The sequence below is a fragment of the Oncorhynchus gorbuscha genome, linkage group LG17, assembly GCF_021184085.1.
Source record: "Oncorhynchus gorbuscha isolate QuinsamMale2020 ecotype Even-year linkage group LG17, OgorEven_v1.0, whole genome shotgun sequence".
NCBI classification, from domain to species: domain Eukaryota; kingdom Metazoa; phylum Chordata; class Actinopteri; order Salmoniformes; family Salmonidae; genus Oncorhynchus; species Oncorhynchus gorbuscha.
In genome coordinates, this window is record NC_060189.1 from 17661997 (window position 1) to 17684262 (window position 22266).

The 22266-nt window shown below is 44.2% G+C and overlaps 1 protein-coding gene across 3 annotated transcripts in view; it reads left to right on the forward strand.

The window, feature by feature from the left end:
- LOC124001189 (collagen alpha-1(XII) chain-like) overlaps positions 1-22266 on the forward strand; it is an 87014-nt gene that overhangs the window by 47969 nt on the left and 16779 nt on the right. For all 3 annotated transcript variants that reach the window (XM_046307795.1, XM_046307794.1, XM_046307796.1), the window contains 26 exons: positions 546-678; positions 793-816; positions 996-1135; positions 3969-4098; positions 4368-4507; positions 4793-4922; positions 6507-6649; positions 8245-8374; positions 8488-8630; positions 8828-8957; positions 9365-9484; positions 10851-10997; positions 11101-11217; positions 11835-11987; positions 12170-12244; positions 12356-12495; positions 12654-12777; positions 12963-13106; positions 13340-13504; positions 13630-13668; positions 13838-13976; positions 15152-15294; positions 15709-15818; positions 20310-20468; positions 20829-20906; positions 21786-21872. In XM_046307795.1, coding sequence (XP_046163751.1) covers positions 546-678; positions 793-816; positions 996-1135; positions 3969-4098; positions 4368-4507; positions 4793-4922; positions 6507-6649; positions 8245-8374; positions 8488-8630; positions 8828-8957; positions 9365-9484; positions 10851-10997; positions 11101-11217; positions 11835-11987; positions 12170-12244; positions 12356-12495; positions 12654-12777; positions 12963-13106; positions 13340-13504; positions 13630-13668; positions 13838-13976; positions 15152-15294; positions 15709-15818; positions 20310-20468; positions 20829-20906; positions 21786-21872 — 3183 coding nt within the window. The remainder of the gene's footprint in view (positions 1-545; positions 679-792; positions 817-995; positions 1136-3968; positions 4099-4367; positions 4508-4792; positions 4923-6506; positions 6650-8244; positions 8375-8487; positions 8631-8827; positions 8958-9364; positions 9485-10850; positions 10998-11100; positions 11218-11834; positions 11988-12169; positions 12245-12355; positions 12496-12653; positions 12778-12962; positions 13107-13339; positions 13505-13629; positions 13669-13837; positions 13977-15151; positions 15295-15708; positions 15819-20309; positions 20469-20828; positions 20907-21785; positions 21873-22266) is intronic.

A 22266-nucleotide genomic window follows, 5' to 3' on the forward strand; every position in this document is an offset into this window, starting at 1 on the left:
TAAACCCTGTTGTGTCTCCCAGTCTATAAGCCCTGTTGTGTTTTGTCTCCCAGTCTATAAGCCCTGTTGTGTTTTGTCTCCCAGTCTATAAGCCCTGTTGTTTTGAGTCTCCCAGTCTATAAGCCCTGTTGTGTCTCCCAGTCTATAAGCCCTGTTGTGTCTCCCAGTCTATAAGCCCTGTTGTGTCTCCCAGTCTATAAGCCCTGTTGTGTTGTTTCTCCCAGTCCATAAACCCTGCTGTGTCTCCCAGTCGATAAGCCCCGTTGTGGTTTGTCTCCCAGTCTATAAGCCCTGTTGTGCTGTGTCTCCGAGACTATAAGCCCTGTTGTGTTGTGTCTCCCAGTCTATAAGCCCTTTTGTGTTTCCCAGGCTATAAGCCCTGTTGTGTTGTGTCTCCAAGTCTGTAATCCCTGTTGTGCTGTGTCTCCCAGTCTATAAGCCCTGTTGTGCTGTGTCTCCCAGTCGATGAACCCTGTTGTGTCTCCCAGTTTATAAACCCTGTTGTGTCTCCCAGTCTATAATCCCTGTTGTGTTATGTCTCCCAGTCCATCCTGAACAGTGATGAGACCAGTAACGTGTTGGAAAAGCTGCAACCAGACACTATGTACGACGTGTCTGTCACCGCCATCTACCCTGACGAGTCTGAGAGTGAGGACCTGCTGGGCAGCCAGAGAACATGTAAGAGAAGTTAATTATCTCATCTAATGCATTACAATAAATACATATTAGGAGCTGACCATGCAGATCAGATTTGTTAAAAGTAACTCTTTATATTTATGTTTCCCTCTGTAGTGTCCAAGGTTATTTTCACCCCTGGTAAGTTTATTTGTTGTAATCAAACAGAAATACATACAGCACTCATAGAGAATTAATTTGAATCAAATACATGTATTTTTATCAAAGTGTCACCATCCAGAAGTTAGGTGATCTGTGTTGATTGGATGTGTGTTTACGTTGGAGTTTGTTGTTGTTTATGATGTTGTGTTCGTGCCCAGCCCCCACAGGGCCTCCCCAGAACCTGCAGGTGTTCAATGCCACCACCATCACTCTGACCGTCAAGTGGGACCACGCCCCTGGTCGTGTCCAGAACTACAAGATCACATACGTCCCCACCGCCGGGGGCAAGACCCAGTCGGTAAAACCAGGACCATCTTAGGGCATCACAATTCCAAGCTGTTCATAGTGCTAACATCAGCTTTTAATCCTAACCATCCTCTGGATGATGAAAGGATAAGGAAGGGAGTCCTTGTAGCATGACACAGAGGCACTTTGTTTGTGTGATGGGAAGATAATAGCTCCCACCAGAATGTTCATATGACACAATTTAAAGCTATAACACACAGCAATTGTTGCATTATAATTTCTGAAAATGTACATAATATATCTTCCGCTAATAGTGGAAGGATAATTTTTTACAGTATTACTTAACCGCCGTGTTGTGATTGGCTGTGATATTCGCCTATTGATTTCTCCTGCCGGTGCGGCATCTCTCATACTCGGAAAGAGATTTCAGTTTATGTGAGAAAACAAGCACTGAATGAATAGTGTAGGGAATTATTGTACCATCTAAATTGCTGTGAAATATATTTTCCATAACAAATATATAATTTTTACAGCTGTTTGAAGCTGGTGGACCAAAACAGCTTCGTTTTTGTCCACCAGCTTGAAACAGCTGTAAAAATGTTTTGTTATTGAAAAGATATTTCAGAGTGATTTAGATGTTACAATGATTCTTGTTTTCTCACATAAACCTAAATTGAGTGAACAATGTATAATTTCACCAACCAGGAAATGACAGCGAGATTTTCACTAGATAACACAGCCACAAAGTCAGAACAGCTTCCCCAGTTTGACAATAGATAGATGAATATCACAGCCAACACTGACGGGTAAGGAATACTGTGAAACACTATCATTCCACTATTAGCACCAGATATAGTATGGACATTTTCTGAAATTGCAATGCAAGAATATAAAAAATATATAAGGCGAGCAATGTCGGAGTCCGGAGTGTGTATATATATATATATATATATATATATATGTGATGGGATGTATAGACATTATGGACAGTATGTGGATAGAATATGTAGTATATCTGAGGAATACGTAGGTTAGAATAGTATATGTACAGCAATAGTTGAAAGGGATGGCCTTGACTAGAATACAGTATATACATACGAAATTAGTAAAACAGTATGTTAACATTATTCATGTGACTAGTGTCCCATGTCTATGTACATAGGGCAGCAGCCTCTAAGGTGCAGGGTTGAGTAATCGGGTGGTAGCCGGTTAGTGACAGTGACTACTGTAAATTCAGGGCAAGATACTGAGTGGAGGCCAACTAGTGATGGCTATTTAACAGTTGGATGGCCTTTATATAGAATATGTTTTTCAGTCTCTCGGTCCCAGCTTTGATGCATTTTAGAAACAAAGTGGTGGTCAGGGACCTTGGCCAGAGCCCCAGGGGAATTGGGGTTATCAGTGTGGAGAGATGGAGGAGAAGGGGGGGCAGAGATGGAATGTCTGGGCCCAGCAGGGTTGAGGGTGTATGTGTATATGTGTGTGTGTGTGTTTATGTAACAGGACAGGGAGTGTGGTACCAAGGGGGTCGTTGACTGCAGACAGTGTTTACAGAGTCCTTCAAGCTGTCTGGCATTGCTGCTGCTCCACTCTATAGAGCTGAATAGTAGTTTAGACAGAAAGGCTTTTTTCCTCAGGCCAGATGTTTAGGCGCTTAGAGTTTGCATGATGTGGAGGCACACAGAGAGAGATCCAGTAAATGGGAGGAAGCAGTTAGAGAATTTCACTCTCTCATCAGTCTTGTCTGTGAAGTGATAGGCCTACCATATTGGAGTCAAGGGTAGCTAGCGCTATGTGAGTTATTTGTCCATTCAGAGTTTCCATTCCCATGCAGAATGGATTAAATGTTTTCCCTTTTTTAATTAGAGGAGAGAACCCAGTTCTGTTCAGTGGACGTCCGTCCCTCGGTTGCTGTGATGATATCACATGCTAAACATTGAGGCATTGTTGGAAAGCTGGAAGCTAATGAGCCAAGCTTAGCCAAGTGTTTTTGGTTCATTGACAGATTTTCAACAAGTATGGAGAGCTCAAGTGGCCCCGCTTTAATTCATTTGTGACAAAAAGTCTGTGTAGGAAATGGGAGACACTGATGATACGTTTTCACCAGGCATGCTGTCAGTGGTTAACGTACTCTGTGGAGGACAAGAAAAAAACTAGAAAACTCACACACACACACACACACACACACACACACACACACACACACACACACACACACACACACACACACACACACACACACACACACACACACACACACACACACACACACACACACACACACACACACACACACACACACACACACACACACACACACACACACACACACACAGGGTTTACTCAGTCAGCCGTCTCTGTGAGGCGATGCAACGCAACATCGTTCCTTTTAATACAGCATCTCCTTGGTCAAAAACAATGCAGTAAATTCATCAATCATACCTCTTAAAACAACCCATCCCACTGTTAGGGCCAGTAGAGTACAGCTTTACCTTAGATCTTGCTCACTACAATAGCAAAGTGCAAAAATGCTCGATGCATCCTCTGACTATTTTTTTGAACAGTCTGGTATTTCTCAACCTGCATTCTTTCCATCAAGTCTCTGACACTGACATAAACTGTCAAGGGAGAGAAGCTGGAGACATCCACATCCAATAAGAAAATACAACTGTTTTTCCCATGTCATCTCTTCTGAGGCCACATTGAATGGACTATTTGACGCATTTGTAATCTGAAGGGAATATTACAAGAATTTAGAGTTGATCCAATAATTGCGAAATGAGTCGACCCTTACGCCTTGAGTGTGATCATGGACCAGGTGAGCAAAGTGAGGGTCCTTCCGTCTTCTCTCCCAGTCATTTCAATCTGTCTTCATTCCCCAACAGACGCAGATTGGAGGGAAGAAGAACACGGTGCTGCTTCCCAAGCTGACCCCCGACACTCCCTACTCCATCACCGTGTCAGCCATCTACAGCAATGGGGAGAGCAAGGACATCTCTGGCAACGGAAAAACCAGTGAGTGACCTACTGTAACTGTGGCCTCGCTAAGGCCTTCATGATTACATCATGTTCCCTTTTGTCCTCTCAGCTTCACCAGGGAACCAGGGCTACATTTGTTACCTAGATGCTGATATTAAAGATGCCCTAAATACTGTGTTTGTAAAACATTGATTTTACGCCTACCACTTGCCACTTCTGTACCTCTTACATTTTAACATCTGTAGCTCATTGTTGTCATTTAACATAGTATGAATCCTAAGACCTCCTTTCTTCTCTCTCTCCAGAGCCTCTGGGTGGAGTGCGGAGGCTCCAGGTCACTGACCCTACCACCAGCACCCTGAATGTCCAATGGGAGGCCGCCGAGGGCAATGTGCGCCAGTACAAGATCTACTATGTGCCCACCGCAGGAGGAGCTGAGGAAGTGGTAGGCTGGGCCACCTCTTACAAATCACTACCGAATCTCACTATGGCATGCATACTCTTTCATTATCACATCCATTATCTAATGCTGAAAAAATACAAACACCAATACACTGATACTTCACAGATTCACTCAGACAGTCAAACATACTTGCAAAATACTACCCCTTTACCAGACCTTTTCTCTCTCTTTTTAATCGTGTTTTATGACGTTTTTCCACATTTCATATAGACAGATCACATCTGTGTAGCTTTGTGACTCAGTCCTGTTGTGTGGTTGAATCTACAGGCCCAGGTGTCTGGTAGCACCACCAACACTGTGCTGAAGACCTTGATGTCTGACACCCTCTACACTGTCACTGTGGTCCCTCTCTACCCCCCTGGAGAGGGCAAACGCATGTCTGAAAACGGAAAAACACGTGAGTCCACGTACAGGTTTACTGTTAGGATGGTTCACGTTATCTAGTATAGATGACCCGCCTCAACAACCCTTTTCTCATGGCTATTGTCATGACCTACCATGGTCAATTTAACGAAGGAGCCTGTGTACAATATAAAATGGTTATATTTCTACCATTCTTGGTACAGCATTTCCTGAGGAGAAGATAGTGCTGTGTGCTAAAGGCTACAATATATGATAATGATTTGGGTTTTTGTTTGGTCATTCTTTGAGACCTGGCATTTCTGTAGAGCATGCACTCTCTGGTCTAGTGTGTTGGCTTGCTTACTCCTTCTGCCAGTAAACTCTTGTAATGAGCCCAAAATATGTCCCAGTGTTATTGTAGTGGAATTTTCCTGCTACATTAAGCAAACCCCTTTTATTTCTGGGGGCAATGCCAAAAAGATCTGTTTTTGGTTGTCATCTGTTTACAGCTAAAATGTCCAATGCCATGCTAGATAGTATGATTCACTGTAGACACTATATTTAGTTTATTTGCTGGTTTCCATCCATTTTGAACAGACCATCCCTCTTCCAGTTTCTTCCACAATTATAAGGCTCAGCCTCCACTCAGTATGACTCAGTCTTTAGTGGGCTGATTGCACAGGAAGGAATTCCTCTGTGTTGGCAACACTAGTGATGTCTCCAGCCTTAAGGTAATGGGGTCCGTTTATGGGGTGTAATGACTGGTAGTGGTTGTGGTAGCACGGCTGGGGGGATAGCATGACGTGAATTGAGAGTATTTTTTCACTTTCCATTCATCAGCCTTCTCTAAACTGGCTATGTTTATCAAAAGTCACTTTATGTCATTACTGTTACTGGTACCCTGATTACCCCAAAGCCATAGCCTAATGGTCTTCTGTCTATCCTGTTGTTAGGTTCACCTGTCCTGTATTAAATCCATCAGAATATACCCCCAGGGACACCGACCAATGATGTCTTTCAAGCTTTTGATCTCTGTCAGAATTATAGGACTCTACATATAGATTCCGTTGAAATTGAAGAAGCAATGTTTCTTCAGGCTGTCTGACAAATGTTCCTAATCAAATCTAAATTGGGCTTTAGTCATATTTTATCAATTTGTGATGAAAAACAATATTGATATTGATGTGGACTATCCATTGATGCTGTGCTTTCAGGGTGAAGCCCATGACTTTTGTTACTTATTTCTGGCCAATACTTCTGGTCTCTAAGAAAAGAAGCTCCCCATGTACTTCCCACTCTGTCTTTATGAGGGTACAATGCTGAGTGGTACAAATACTGGAAACATCATACTAGTCAACTAGTACAGTATGTATTGTACATAGACCCATGCTTTGATGGCTTCAAGGTGAACATTCCCTAGCATCTGATTCAGCCACCAATAATTTAGTTGGACTCTCTAATACATTTTTTCAGCTGCTGTTCTCTTCCCACCCACCCCCACTCTCTTCTTTCCCCATATCTCCCTTTCTTCCCCTCTCTCTCTCTCTCTCTCTCTCTCTCTCTCTCTCTCTCTCTCTCTCTCTCTCTCTCTCTCTCTCTCTCTCTCTCTCTCTCCCTCCATCCCTCTCTCTCTCCACAGTGGAGCGTACCCCCGTGAGGAACATCCAGGTCTTCGGCCCCACCACCAACACCCTGAATGTGCGCTGGGATCCCGCCTCAGGCAAGGTTGTGCAGTACAGGGTCGTCTACTCCCCCCTGAGCGGCGCCAAGCCCTCCGAGTCGGTGAGTCACCACCAGGGAGACCCATAGGGTCACTGATTAACCCCGCCCCAGGTCAGAGGTCAAATGTTAATGTCCAGTGACTTGGGGTGTGTGCAGGGGTGGCCGAGTGGAACGCTTCGGTCCATTTACAGATTTCCATCACTACAGCTGTTTGTAAAGAAACAGAATGGAACAACATCACCATGTTTGTGCTCCACATCGACTGTCTCTCTGGTGGGGCTTCTTATTTAACAGTCTATTCCTGGTTTAAGGCCACATTTTCATGTTCATTAATTAAAACAGGAAGCTGTCTGAGCTTTTTCCCCTCCTTATCTGGCTTGACGGTGCCCACATCTGGAGTTTTATAGGAGGTCACAAACAACTAATAAACTGCTACTTGACATTGCACAAACAGCCACATCTGTGAGAAGCATTGAGACATTGAGACCCTGTTTTGACTTAACAGGTTCTTTGAAGAGTGATGCTGTTCCATTTTATTGATAGCAAGAAGTACTCTCTTTGTTCTTTTAAAGTCACAACATTGTGTTTCTGTGGGAATATTATGATTGACTTGGGCTGGGCTTTTCCAATGCCAGGGCCAGCTTTCCACGTCAGCAGCCATGTGGCCAGTGTCACGATGCACCATCACATTTAACACAGGGAGGTTTGGTGAATGCACTACTATATTAGGAAAGCAGCCTTGTCATATTGGGTTTACTCCTTGAGAAGAACATTTTGCTATCAAACCCTCCAAAGCGATGACCGACGCAAAGGTTCGATGACAGTCGTCAAAAACAGTCCCATCAGAGACACAGAGATGGAGACACACACATTGAACACAAAACAATGGTGTTTGGGGTCAAAGAAAGAGAGGGAAACCAAATGCCAGGTGGGTGGACTCCTGTATATTTTGTACTGTATGTGATACCAGGACAAGGCAGGTAGATGAGAAGATCAGGGTAGAGGCTGATAACCTTTGATAAGGTTATCAAGAGACAGACAAGTGGGGTCTGGTATGGGAGAACACAGACACACAGAGATGAGCACCAGCCAGAGAGGACAGAGCAGAGGAGCCAGGCTGCTGTCAACACATTACGTTAGTTACTCAGTGTGTTATTGCCCTGACTGTCTGGAGGGGCCAAATCATTGAAATACAATTCATACTTGTGTTCCCCCATTCACTGAGCACTGAGAAGTGTCAACACAAGTGGTTGTTGAGTGAGGTGAGAATGAGTTGATAGAGTTGTCACACTGAAACAGCTGTCAGGTTGTCAGACTGGGGGGTCATAGTGAGTGTCAGAGCTGCCAGGACCGTGGGACAAACAGCATTACAGCATGATTGTTGTTTTCCCCCTACAGCTGATACACTTTTCAGACAGGACTCTTCTCCCCCATCTGGATGTGTAATTAGGCTAGCCTAATTGATGTAGAATAATGTTGATAGTTACAGCTATCCTTGTTATTACTATTAATGCTTGTCTTCATTATAATTTCTCTAGTTTTCTCTAGTTTCTCTAGTCTGATTGAATCCAACCCACTGTAATGCATGCTGCATGCTGTAGACTGTGATTGGTCCTTCAGTGCTGACCTCTGTGTCTCCATTCCCTTCTGGTCAGATCCTGGTTCCTGGGACCTCCACCACCACCCTGCTGGAGCAGCTGGTCCCAGACACGCCTTACAACGTGGGAGTGGTCGCCATCTATGCCAACGGGGAAGGACCGCCAGCCGAAGACAAGGGCACAACACGTAAGATCCAGTATATAATATCTATCGTATATAAGATCCTATTGCCTTTACATGTTCATCCACATCCAAGTATATGCTTGATATTTGTGCTCACTTCTTTATAATCCCCGCAGTTCCCCGCAGTGGCCCTAGGAACATGCGTGTGTATGATGCCACCACCAGCTCTCTGACCGTGGCATGGGAACATGCTGAGGGACCTGTGCAGCAGTATAAGATTACCTACGCCCCCACCACTGGAGACCCCATCGAGGAGCACGTAAGCACCTATATTGCTGCTATTTCTGATGATACCCTCATCAAACACCATCTGGATGAGTCTACAGCATGAACTAGAGTGTGGCCCAAGGCACAATGTGAGGAGGTTGTCGGGATCCTTATTTCTCCTCTGTTTGAAGTACCTGTTGAATAGTATTAATGAACAGTAATACAATGTTTTGCCTGTGTGTCCTGTAGACCATGGTTCCTGGGAACAGAAATACCGTCATCCTGCCCAATCTGGATGCAGACACTCCCTATAAGATCAACGTGCAGGCCATCTACCCTGACGGACCAGGGGGAGATCTGGATGGAGACGGGCATACAGGTACGCTAGCACATTCTACGCTTGGTCCACTATTCAACATGATAGACAAACAGACGCACAAGGTTCTCCACAAACACAGTTGCTCGCAGACACATACGGTAAGTTACAGTCACACACAGACACATTCACAGTACAGGAGTTTTATAAACTCAGCCAGTGATTATTGTCCTGGATGTCAGAAACATGGCTTCAGTTCAGTCTGCCTGTGAATACCAGAAACCTTTGAACTAGCTGTCCTCCAATGTTAGATCTCACACTAGAGCTGCCCAATACCCAGTCTAATTTCCTAATTTACACCAAATCAAAGCAAAGTCATAGCTTGGGACTGCATGGCTGTGATATTAATGTTAAAAATGTTGTAATATGTTTTTAATAGGTTTTGACGGTCTGTATTTTCTTCCCCGCAGTTGGCATGCTAGGACCTCAGAATCTGAGAGTGTCAGATGAGTGGTACACTCGCTTCAGGGTGTCCTGGGACGCAGCACCCTCCAGAGTGGTGGGCTACAAACTGGTCTACTCACCTGAAGGTCAGATAGCTATTATTTTACTATTCCAGTATACTATTATATTCAGCTGTGAAAGAAGATTCACTTGGCTTACTTAATATACATATCCAGCTATAGAAGAAAGTCACAGATGTGATTGTTATTGACCTGGAGTGTCCCTGTCTGTGTCTGCTCTTACTGACCTGGAGTGTCCCGGTCTGTGCCTCCTGTTATTGACCTGGAGTGTCCCTGTCTGTGTCTCCTGTTATTGACCTGGAGTGTCCCTGTCTGTGCCTACTGTTATTGACCTGGAGTGTCCCTGTCTGTGTCTGCTCTTATTGACCTGGAGTGTCCCTGTCTGTGTCAACTGTTATTGACCTGGAGTGTCCCTGTCTGTGCCTACTGTTATTGAACTGGAGTGTTCCTGTCTGTGCCTGCTCTTATTGACCTGGAGTGTCCCTGTCTGTGCCTCCTGTTATTGACCTGGAGTGTCCCTGTCTGTGTCTGCTCTTATTGACCTGGAGTGTCTGTGTCTGCTCTTATTGACCTGGAGTGTCCCTGTCTGTGTCTGCTCTTATTGACCTGGAGTGTCCCTGTCTGTGTCTGCTCTTATTGACCTGGAGTGTCCCTGTCTGCTCTTATTGACCTGGAGTGTCTGTGTCTGCTCTTATTGACCTGGAGTGTCCCTGTCTGTGCCTGCTCTTATTGACCTGGAGTGTCCATGTCTGTGTCTGCTCTTATTGACCTGGAGTGTCTGTGTCTGTGTCTGCTCTTATTGACCTGGAGTGTCCATGTCTGTGTCTGCTCTTATTGACCTGGAGTGTCCATATCTGTGTCTGCTCTTATTGACCTGGAGTGTCCATGTCTGTGTCTGCTCTTATTGACCTGGAGTGTCCCTGTCTGTGCCTCCTGTTATTGACCTGGAGTGTTCCTGTCTGTGCCTGCTGTTATTGACCTGGAGTGTCCCTGTCTGTGTCTGCTCTTATTGACCTGGAGTGTCCCTGTCTGTGCCTACTGTTATTGACCTAGAGTGTCCCTGTCTGTGTCTGCTGTTATTGACCTGGAGTGTCCCTGTCTGTGTCCCTGTCTGTGTCTGCTGTTGTTGACCTGGAGTGTCCCTGTCTGTGTCTGCTGTTATTGACCTGGAGTGTCCCTGTCTGTGTCTGCTGTTATTGACCTGGAGTGTCCCTGTCTGTGCCTGCTGTTATTGACCTGGAGTGTCCCTGTCTGCTCTTATTGACCGGGAGTGTCTGTGTCTGCTCTTATTGACCTGGAGTGTCCCTGTCTGTGCCTCCTGTTATTGACCTGGAGTTTCCCTGTCTGTGCCTGCTGTTATTCACCACCTGGTGTGTCCCTGTCTGTGCCTGCTGTTATTCACCACCTGGAGTGTCCCTGTCTGTGCCTGCAGGTACTGATCAGACCATGGAGACGTTTGTTGGAGATGTGACCAGCTACCAGCTGCACAACCTGCAGCCTGGAACCACCTACGACCTTAAGGTGTTGGCCCAGTACGACGCTGGCCTCAGCGGACCTCTCATTGGACAAGGAACCACACGTAAGTGATTGATTGGTTGTTTGATTGGTTGCTTGACTCATTAGTTGTTTGGTTGATCAAATTATTGTTTGATTGATTGGTTGACTGTTCCTGTCTTTCACAGTGTACCTGAACATCACTGACCTGACCACCTACAACGTTGGTTATGACACCTTCTGCATGAGATGGACCCCCCACAGGGCTGCCACTTCCTACAGACTCAAACTAAATCCATTCAACCGTAAGTGCTGTACCAGGCTGGGAGCCCATTCCATATAACCTTGATACCTGTGGGGGAGAACTGTTTCTATATTGATGTGAAAATGTTTACTGTCGATCAGGTATGTAGACAAAGTTGCCACCCTATCACAAAGGTGTCTTTGTTCGAATGTCTAAAAATGTTTTATAATTGTATTTTATTCATGCCCACTGATCCATCTGTCTCCTATTAATTCTCTGACACTGGAGGACTGTTAGAGAAAAAAAATATGGGGAAAAATGTTGCAATATTTAAGTCTGTTTACAGTATGGTAGCTATTATAGTTGGAAGCACTGCACTTTGCCATATTAAGTTAATTAATGTTTGTTTGAAAGGCCATGTTGAATAAGACAAAACACTGTATAAGCCCACTGCTACCTCAGTCCAAGCACTATCACTGGCTGGCTTTAACCCCTCTCCTTCCCCTCTCTTTGAAAATATTCATTATAATGATAATGAATTAGATTTATATAGTGCTTTTACCAGGTGTGATTTCCAGTTGCTCAAAGTGCTTGGGGATAAATGGGGTATATGTTTAAAGTCTTTGGGGATAAATCACCTGATCCACTACCAATGTGTGTTACTCTTTCCTCATACAGCCTCTAACAGGGGAGGTCAGGAGACCACCATCACTGGGTCTGAGAGCCACTACTGTTGGGATGGTCTGACCCCTGACGCCCTCTACAACGCCACAGTGTACACACAGACCCCCAACCTGGAAGGGCCTGGAGTCAGTGTCAAGGAGAGGACCCGTAAGAAACTCCACTAACCATCAGAACTGTAACATGTAACATTTCATTGTGTTTACACACATGTATACCTCCCACCACACTCCGGGTATAAGAAAACACCTCAGGGTCTTTGCAGGGGGCTAACAGGGCATGCTAGTGAAGTCCAAATGGTTTGACTGTTTACGTTCTGGTCTTTGTTACAGTGATTAAGCCCACAGAGACCCCAACTGAGCCCCCCACTCCACCTCCACCCCCTACCATCCCCCCTGCTATGGACGGTAAGGAAACGCTTGAAGTCAGCATGCTGTGAAGAGAAGTGAAGCTAACACAGAGAAGAAACTCTTTATACATGTCCTACCTGACATTGACTTGCTCTATGTGCACCACAGTGTGCAGAGGGGCCAAGGCTGACCTGGTGTTCCTGATTGACGGCTCCTGGAGTATCGGAGACGAGAGCTTCAGCAAAGTGATTCAGTTTGTGTTCAGCATGATCGGAGCCTTCGACGTCATCCACCCTAGCGGCATGCAGGTACGTAGCCATCCAGGCTATCCTCTGAGCGTTAGCTCTTTGATGTTTACAGCATATTCTCTTCTCTTTTCCTCTTTCAGAGTGTATTCTTCATGTCAATGCTTTATTATTCTCTCGCTCTCGCTCCCTCTCACTCCCTTTTTGTCTTCTGGAAACAGGTGTCTTTTGTGCAGTTCAGTGACAGTGCCAAGACAGAGTTCAAACTGAACACTTACCAAGACAAGGGAAGGACCTTGGCTGCGCTGCAGCTCGTCCGCTACATGGGAGGAAACACCAAGACAGGTACGCCCACAGACTGCTACTCTCAATCTTACTGGATGATATCGTTAACACCAATTGCATAATGTTGAGTTAATTAAAGTCTTCAAACATTCACTCACCACTAATGTCATTACAGTGTCTTCATCTTGCAGGTGGAGTTGAATAGTTAAAGGTTGGAAATTGATGTCTTACCCCTCTGTGTACAGGTGCTGCTCTGAAGCACGTTGGCGAGAAGGTGTTCACCTCAGACAACGGCATGAGGAGGTACGTGCCTAAGGTTCTGGTGGTCGTCACCGATGGTCGTTCCCAAGACGAGGTCCAGAAGAGTGCCTCCAACCTGATACACTCTGGTAAGTGTTCAACATTTGGATTTGCCCTTACAGAGGTCAGTAAAAGGATATTTTCAGTCTAGATTAGTCAGCGTAGGTGTAGCTACAGAACTTTAGAAATGACTAGATATGTTTTGAGATAAAGCATTACTTACTCCTTTTGGGGTTTTCACTGTCAAATTGGAAGATCTGAACAGCCATTGGGCTAGGGCGTATGGATCATAACAGTTATCTTTGTGCTCGGCTTGCTCCAGGTTACAGTGTATTTGTGGTTGGTGTGGCCGATGTGGACGTGGCAGAGTTGAGGAACATCGGCAGCAAGCCAAGTGAAAGACACGTCTTTGTTGTGGATGACTTTGACGCGTTCGCCAAGATCCAGGACAACCTCCTCACATTCATCTGTGAAACAGCCACATCCAGTAAGATTTACATCTACATTACACAGTACCTCAAGACACAAGTGAAAGCAGATTGGCATTAGCTGTATGTTGTCCTCCAGCCTTTTCCATCGCATCATCGCTCTGTTTTACTTCTCCCTCCTCAGCTTGTCCTTTAATCTACATCAACGGGTTCACCTCACCTGGTAAGTATATGCTACACCTATATTCTGAATAAACTGACAGCTGCTGATAACACCTATGGCCAGGAGCTCTTTACTGACGTAGAAAAACGCCCTAATTCATTCCTACCAACAATGTCAGTACTGTGTTCCTGTGCATTGACTCTGTCTTCACCTGACGTGTGTTCACCAGGCTTCAGAATGCTCGAGGGCTTCAACATCACAGACAGGACCTTCGCTGGCATGAACGGCGTGTCCATGGAACCTGGCTCTTTCAACAGCTTTATAGGCTACAGGCTACACAAAGATGCATTCATCTCTGCACCCACAAAGTAAGAGTGTGTGCCTGTTTGCGGGCCTTTTCCGTTGCGCGTTGCCTGCTCCTCTCCTGTGTACTGTAATGCTGGCCAGCCTGCACAATAGTTTTTTTGTATCTTCAAAGGCTCTGCTCGGAGAGCGCTGTGCCAAGAGCCCTTTGTCAGCCCTGTTTGTGTTCGCAGCTTGTAGAATATGAGGTGTTAGGAAGATAAAATTATTTGCTCCCAGGGTAGCCCCTCTCCCACATACACTACCGTTCAACAGTTTGGGGTCACTTAGAAATGTCCTTGTTTTTAAAAGCAAAGCCAATTTTGGAACACAGGAGTGATGGTTGCTTATAATGGGCCTCTGTACGCCTATGTAGATATTCCATTAAAAATCAGTCGTTTCCAGCTACAATAGTCATTTACAACATCAACAATGTCTACACTTTATTTCTGATCAATTTGATGTTATTTGAATGGACAAAAAAAATAGCTTTTCTTTTAAAAACAAGGACATTTCTAAGTGACCCCAAACTTTTGAATGGTAGTGGATGTCATAGAGGGATCAATCAAAGCAGCCGAAGGTCAAGAGCCCAGCTCTTTATTGGGCCCATTAAAATGTATTCAGGCAAATGCTGAGCTACTCAAGAGTTCTGCGCTAACATTTTAGGCATGAGCATGCTTAGTTCATTTGTCCATAATCATCTGTATTTGTGCGTGGGTAAGTCATTGACTTCATGTGCACAAATGGAAACACTTCAAGCAGTAAAGTAGGGACGGAAAATACTTTCAATATGTCCGTAATTTTTTGAGTCTGTGGTAGAACTGGCAACCATTTTCAGATTCTGTGGTCTACGTGACAGGGTGGATATTGTGTGTCTTTTTGGTTTATGGTGTGGCTTTTAGATGCCAACCTTGTTTCTCTGTGTCTTTGATTTTCCAGAAGTTACAAAGGGTCTATAGATTACGATTGGCTATCTTAATTCAAACAGGTTTTAGGGGACACTCTCATTTTGATCAAAGATTCATGATTATCTGATTCATTAACTTTAGTCAACATTTTGCATGTCTTATGAATACAGCTAGTGATCAGATTGTCTCGGTGTTGGTGTCTATGAAGTTGACCATCTTACAGAAGAGAATCCCTCAGCTTTATAAAAAAGCTCTGCCATGACACCTGTATCCTGTATTTTTCCTCCTGCCAGGGAGATCCACCCAGAGGGTCTTTCTCCATCCTACACCATTATCCTGCTCTTCCGTCTCCTTCCTGACACCCCCAACCAGGCCTTTGATATCTGGCAGATTGCCGATGGTAACAACAACCCTGAGGTCGGGGTCACTGTCAACCGTAAGCCCCCATCATGCTTTGTTTCTCTTCTGGGTTAGCTAAAGCTACCAGCTGTCTGTCTGTCTGTCTGTCTGTCTGTCTGTCTGTCTGTCTGTCTGTCTGTCTGTCTGTCTGTCTGTCTGTCTGTCTGTCTGTCTGTCTGTCTGTCTGTCTGTCTGTCTGTCTGTCTGTCTGTCTGTCTGTCTGTCTGTCTGTCTGTCTGTCTGTCTGTCTGTCTGTCTGTCTGTCTGTCTGTCTGTCTGTCTGTCTGTCTGTCTGTCTGTCTGTCTGTCTGTCTGTCTGTCTGTCTGTCTGTCTGTCTGTCTGTCTGTCTGTCTGTCTGTCTGTCTGTCTGTCTGTCTGTCTGTCTGTCATGACTTCTCCCTGTAATGCATGTTTAGGGGTCCATCTGACGCCATCGTTCCCTCTTTTCAGCTTCCAGCAAAACAATCACGTTCTACAACAAGGACACCAGAGGGGAGATCCAAAGAGCCACGTTTAATGAGGATCAAGTGAAGAGAATTTTCCACGGGAGCTTCCACAAGGTAAACAACATTTCACTTGAATGAAAACGGTTTGTGGGCCATATGGTGACATTAAGGCTTGGCAGAGGAGTAACATATCTTGGCCTATTTTTCTGGTTGAAATTCCCAAGGACATACAGATCAGCAATAATCAGCAATAATTTGGGATAATAACATCCAAAACACCAGGTTCCAAAGATACATCTTCAAATGAAGAATGAATTTCTGTTGTAAAATGTTTAGATACATTTCCAAGGCAGAGTAGACACCCTGTCTGGGATGTATAGCCTTGATATGGTCACCACCTATGATAGATGTGTTCTGTCATTATGGTCGGTCATGTCCGTTCATAGTTGATGTTTCTGTTGATTAGTGTTATGCCTCATTGAGTACACCTCCTGAGGGTATGATCTTGTGGATAATCAACGCCAAGACTAAGATCTAGCTAGGATACGGTTACTTTCCTCTCCTGAAATTAAATGTGATCCATCTTATAGTATTGCGATGTGGGTTCGGTGCCAAAGTTGAGTCTTCAGGCTTTTTATGCTCCGCTGTCAGCTTTGTTTTCTGAGGCTGAAGGAAGTTACTTTGATGAATGGTTTGGAAGGACGATAAATATCTCTTCAAAGGTTGGAGGAGACTTTGGTGACCCATGGTGATCTTGCACAATGTGCAACCTGAAGATTTTATTTGTAGTTAGCCTAGCAGAGACTTACGGCGTACTGATTGGCCATTGTCCTGGCGGCGGTCAGGTGGGAATTCAAGAACGTTCTGAGGAAGTGGGATGTTATTGGATCAGTGTTTGTTTTGTTTTACCTCGTTTATGATAAATGAAACTCAATACATTGGGGAAAAAAAGCCACTTCGTACTTTTGGACCGCATAAAAGAAAGCTAGCTGCATGTGCCCAATAAGTTATTTTCAGGAGTATTTTCTGCTTGAATAAAATGATCTGTCAATAAAATTATTTTCCTGCTTCAACAGACAGTTTCTAACAGTCTGAGAAAATCTGAATATGGATGAAATCGACCAAAAACATTCAACAAGCTGAAAGAAACCTACAACAATATGTAAACATGAATGGAGATATTTTGACATACATGTATATTGCATTTTCTATACATCTTTACTGCCTCCGAATGTGGATTCCCATTGGGGCCCTAATAATCTTCTACGTTGGGATTACAATATTAAGTCTCAGTGGGGGTCAGTGAGTATGTTGAGTCATTACTGTACATGACTGTAAACCTCCATCAGTCACTCAAGGCTTTCTAACCCAGTTGAATTAACTCTGTAGGTTGTCATTATTGTATAAAAAGCCATTGGTCCTCTAGAATGATCTTCTCAGTGTTGTACAACTGTGATATACAGTGTTTTTGTCACATTATGCGTAACTCAGTCACAGCAGGAGTAGAGGAGCCCATGTGGGACATCAAACGCCAGCCCCAACTCAAAGCAGAACAGAATATTAAAATGTTGTGCTCAGATATCAGACTGTAGGGATGACCTCGATTTCAGAAATGAACGTCAGTAAGATGCAACTAAAATGAAAAATGACTGTTTCCAATGGACGAAGAATGTTGTATCCAATGTGTATCCAATGTTTCTGAAGGGGAACAATATGCCTCCTATTATGTAAAAACTTCAGCTTTTCCTTCAACCTGGAAAATGTCGGGTCAGGGCCTCAGCCGATGACATGACTAACATCAGCACAATGACATCATCAGAGCTCCAGTTGGATGTGTGTGCTTCTTTTCTCTTCCTATGGCTGTGGTGGTGCCTGCAGTGTGTATGTTACAGAGTGCAGACTAATCTACCTCTCCTTTCTCCTTGGGCTAGTAGCTAAATAGAGAATTATCCAGGTTAGAGAGGTCTGGCTCTCCTCTGATTCACCATGTGGGAAATATCCTAATGATAGCTTTAGCAGATGCTAGCCCTTTCTAATCAACTGGGGATTCCCACCCCACACTGCAGAGGTGGTGGTCTTAGAGGGGCGTTTGACCAGGGAAAACTTTATTCTCAGGCAAAGAGCGTTCCACTAAATAAGAGACACAAGCATTTTGCTACACCCGCAATAACATCTGCCGAATATGTGTATGTGACCAATACATCTAGTTTGATTTGAAAGGGGGAATGTTTTTCACCAACTCATGTATGTATTATTGGTGCTATTAGCTTTTTTGCATTTGGTTGCGATCAAGTGGAAATATGAAAAAAAAATGGTGCTTTTGGTAATAGCTAGATGTATTCAGTCCATCCACTCTACAGGCTCCCCATACTTAGAGCTTCACAAATGCAGCTATTATTCTCTGAGAGGACCCAAACTCTCTAAAACTTTCCATTCAGGGATTGGGTGGAATGAGCAGTTGGGTTTTGTCAGTATTTGCAAGCACTAATTGAGAATGAGTGGGAGAAGAGAATGCTCCAAAGAACCAAAGCAGTTTAAAACGTTGGTCAATCTGACTGATACATTTCCATAGCCCTGACTGCCCTCTTTGTACTCTCATTATAAGAGTTTCCTCTGAATCCTTCTTTTAAAAGCCCTCTATTCCGCGAGGTAGCCAAGCAGACTTAATGACGCATGCAACCATTCCTGCAACAGAAGAAGCCACTCAGATATGAAACGGTGACTTTACAAAGCTAAGCAAGCTCCTTTTCTGAAACCAGGATGGGAATATTGTATCCAAGACTGGACATGGGAGCGTAGATGTCTGCAATGATATGGCGGCAGTGGTATACATGAAGAACGATTTAGTCTATTCCTGGAAAGAGTTGGTGAAATCTGCAATTTGTCAGTGCATCAAAAATATCAGGAAAGATCCACTTTTACTTTTAATCAAACTAATGTAGGATTCCCATATCAGGCTGCATGTGAATTGTGATTTCACGCGCCACCGTGAAATGGAGTGAAAACATGGAGTTGTGAAGACACAGCCAACAACAGTAAAATGGAGTCTGATAGAAATCATGAAAGTATGTCAGACACACTGGAACCCAAATATAGCCATATACAGTATACTGTTGCTATGTCTGTGGACTGGACAACTTGTTCTGACTATGGTTTATAGTATACCAGAAGGAGGATCCATCCTAAGCGTGAATGCAGTGCTGAAAAAGAGATCTGTCATTGTCTAGAGGAGTTATAGTCAGAGGGAGGAGTAATTAAGTGTAATTGTGACTTGGTCAGTAATAGTAGAAGTCAAGGTCTAGTCTTTCTTGACTCCTGTGGTTTTTGATCCATTCAGCAGATTTTCATAATCATAATCAGGCCCTTGTTAGAGAATGAGCCATTGTGTGACTCGTTGATTGTATTCCAATAGAATATGCTTCGTGTTCCCCATCATCAGCCAACTGCTGGAATTTCATGTTGCTTTCAAATGATGAGTCTCGGTGAAGGACACTGACATTTTCTTGAATCCTCATTTTGCAGAAATATTCTTGTTGGTTAGTGAAATAATGTATATGTACGCATTATTTGCACTTGCAGTATGTAATTTAGCATTATTTTGGTAAGCCCTCAAGTGCATCATGTATGCCCATGCCAGGATCTTGGGGTATCAGACCCTCCCCTCTCCTGTGGTTGGCCAGATAATAATGTTGTGAGTGGTTGTCAAGTCTGGTTGGTTTCGCTCTGTAGGACAGTAACACAGCAACGTTAGCCTGCTGTCTCTGTCAGGGTGAAAGCTTGTCAGAATGTTCGGCAGAAAAATGCAGCTGCGCAGGAAAGTATGGAGAGTGTAGCACTTTTGATGGTGTACCATAAACAACATCATTTCGAGATGTGATGGGAGTTTTGGAGAGTTAATCATGTTGAGAAATGGCCCATACCCTGGCAGTTTTGTGTTATTTCATGTATAGGCTATAGTTTTCATGCTGATCATTCTGTTTATCAGTCAAAGTGGCTGACATTAACTTTTTTCCAAGGGACCTACAACCCGGAATGTTCTTACTTCTTACAATGATTTTTAATTAGCTTCTTTACAGAAAATCATATTAATAATGGTGATTTAGTAAAATACAGTATCAGCGTCCTTATAAACACCAGTTAGAAGACTTTAGGGGTTTCGTTTGCACATTGGCTCAACTGGGTTCTTAGTTTATGGTACGAGACGAATTGTGAAGAAGAATTGTGCTTTTATTTATTTCTTACCGTTATTTAACTAGGCAAGTCAGTTAAGAACATATTCTTATTTTCATTGACGGCCTAGGAACAGTGGGTTAACTGCCTTGTTCAGGGGCAGATCAACAGGGAGAACAATTTTTACCTTGTCAGCTCGGGGATTCGACCTTGCAACCTTTCGGTTACTGGTCCAACGCTCTAACCACTAGGCTACCTGCTACTACACTAGTACCTGCCACCACTAGGCTATTGCAGAAATACCATGTGAAAAACACGGAACACTTTCAGTACTCTATACCAAGCCATTATGCCCAAATATTGTTGCAGTAGTTGTTCATATTGAGAAGACTAGAGTGGTCTTAACTAATAATCCTCTTCCTCCTTCTCCTAAAGCTTCACATCAGTGTCTCTCCCGAGAGGGTCAAACTGAATGTGGACTGCCAGGAGGTTGCAGAGAAACCCATCAAGGAGGCCAACAACATCTCCACAGATGGCTATGAAGTGCTGGGCAAGATGGCAAAGTCAGGAGGATCAAAGAGAGAGTCGGCTACAGTGAGTGAAAAATTGACAACACTTATTTGAAATGGAAAACTCCTGATAAAATGCATCCCTCACTCACACACAAGCTGTTGGTGTGAACTGTGAAGTGCAAAGTGCCCAGCTGTGCTCCTCATGTGTTGATGCTCAATTAAGAGCTGACAACTCGTGGTCATTGTTGGAGGGATGGAAGACTCTGCTCTCTCTCTGTCTTGTTCTCTCATGCTATCTGTGTTCCAGCTCTCTGTGGGTTCTTGCCTGCGTCTGGAGCCATGTTGTTTCTAAGTCCTGAACGCTGGAGCTCAATGGAAGCCATGTGTAACACCCATCTGTGTTCGTCTCTCTCTTCTCTCATCTTTCTGTTCTGTTGTGCAGTTCCAGCTCCAGATGTTTGATATTGTGTGCAGCTTGAGCTGGACCAGCAGAGACAAATGCTGTGATCTCCCGGCCACGGTAAGAGCAGCTTCACTGTAAACAGCCCTCTAGTACGGCCTCATATCTGTACAGTACTGTACCATCAAGCCTTGATACATTGACTCTGCTCATCTTTCACTATACACCATTGAGCAGATACTATAGGTTAAGAGAGCCATTGTAGTTTTGCATGTTAATTTTGGAGTTTTATATGTCATTCCTAATGTTTAAGAGTGAACATGCTGTATAGCCATTACGAAGTGATGCCTAGCTGGCAAGAAAGTTATTTGAAATGAAATGATTGCACTGTCAGGCCTGAATAGACCATTGTATTCCTCACTAAATGGACTAATCTCAGTGCAGTTTTACAATCCCAACCCCACCAAAACAACTGGTCCCTTTGATCATGAGGTGGACAGTATAAATCATTGTACCCATCTATGATATGTTTATTACTGGATACATGTTATATACTTGACTATAGCCAATTACCCATCTCTCTCTGTGTAATTTGCATGAGATATTAATGTATCATGTCAATGAAGGCTGTGTTGTATAAGATTTCACATATTCCCTTCCACAAAAAAACCGGATGGATTGTTTGTTGTCAAATAGTATTTGTGTGTAGGCCATGCTATTGTAGCAGTTATATTTTAGTATGCACCCCAGTTTTATCATGGCTTTAGCAGCCTTTCTAATGTGTTTCCTAGCAGAAAATTTCAAGGCATCATTTTATAGTTTGGAATGCCAGAGCAGTGACACTCATTTTCATCCCAGATACTCCTATTTGCACTTGTTGTATTTCGTGAGTTACCAGAAAGGCCCACAGATGTCAAGAGATGAACAAACTATTACTGTTGTATTTCAGTAAAAAATGAAATAACATTCTTATTGTCTTTCTTCCTTTCTCTACTGCAGAGAGATGAGCTTAAGTGCCCGGCTCTTCCCCATGCCTGCACATGTGCACAGGACAGCGTTGGCCCACCGGGACCACCCGGCCCCTCGGTAAAGACAATAACCATCCCACCATCTGTCCTCATCTTGAGGCAGGGCTCTCTCTGCTTCTGTCTGTCCTCATCTTGAGGCAGGGCTCTCTCTGCTTCTGTCTGTCCTCATTTTGAGGCAGGGCTCTCTCTGCTTCTGTCTGTCCTCATCTTGAGGCAGGGCTCTCTCTGCTTCTGTCTGTCCTCATCTTGAGGCAGGGCTCTCTGCTTCTGTCTGTCCTCGTCTTGAGGCAGGGCTCTCTCTGCTTCTGTCTGTCCTCGTCTTGAGGCAGGGCTCTCTCTGCTTCTGTCTGTCCTCGTCTTGAGGCAGGGCTCTCTCTGCTTCTGTCTGTCCTCGTCTTGAGGCAGGGCTCTCTCTGCTTCTGTATGTCCTCGTCTTGAGGCAGGGCTCTCTC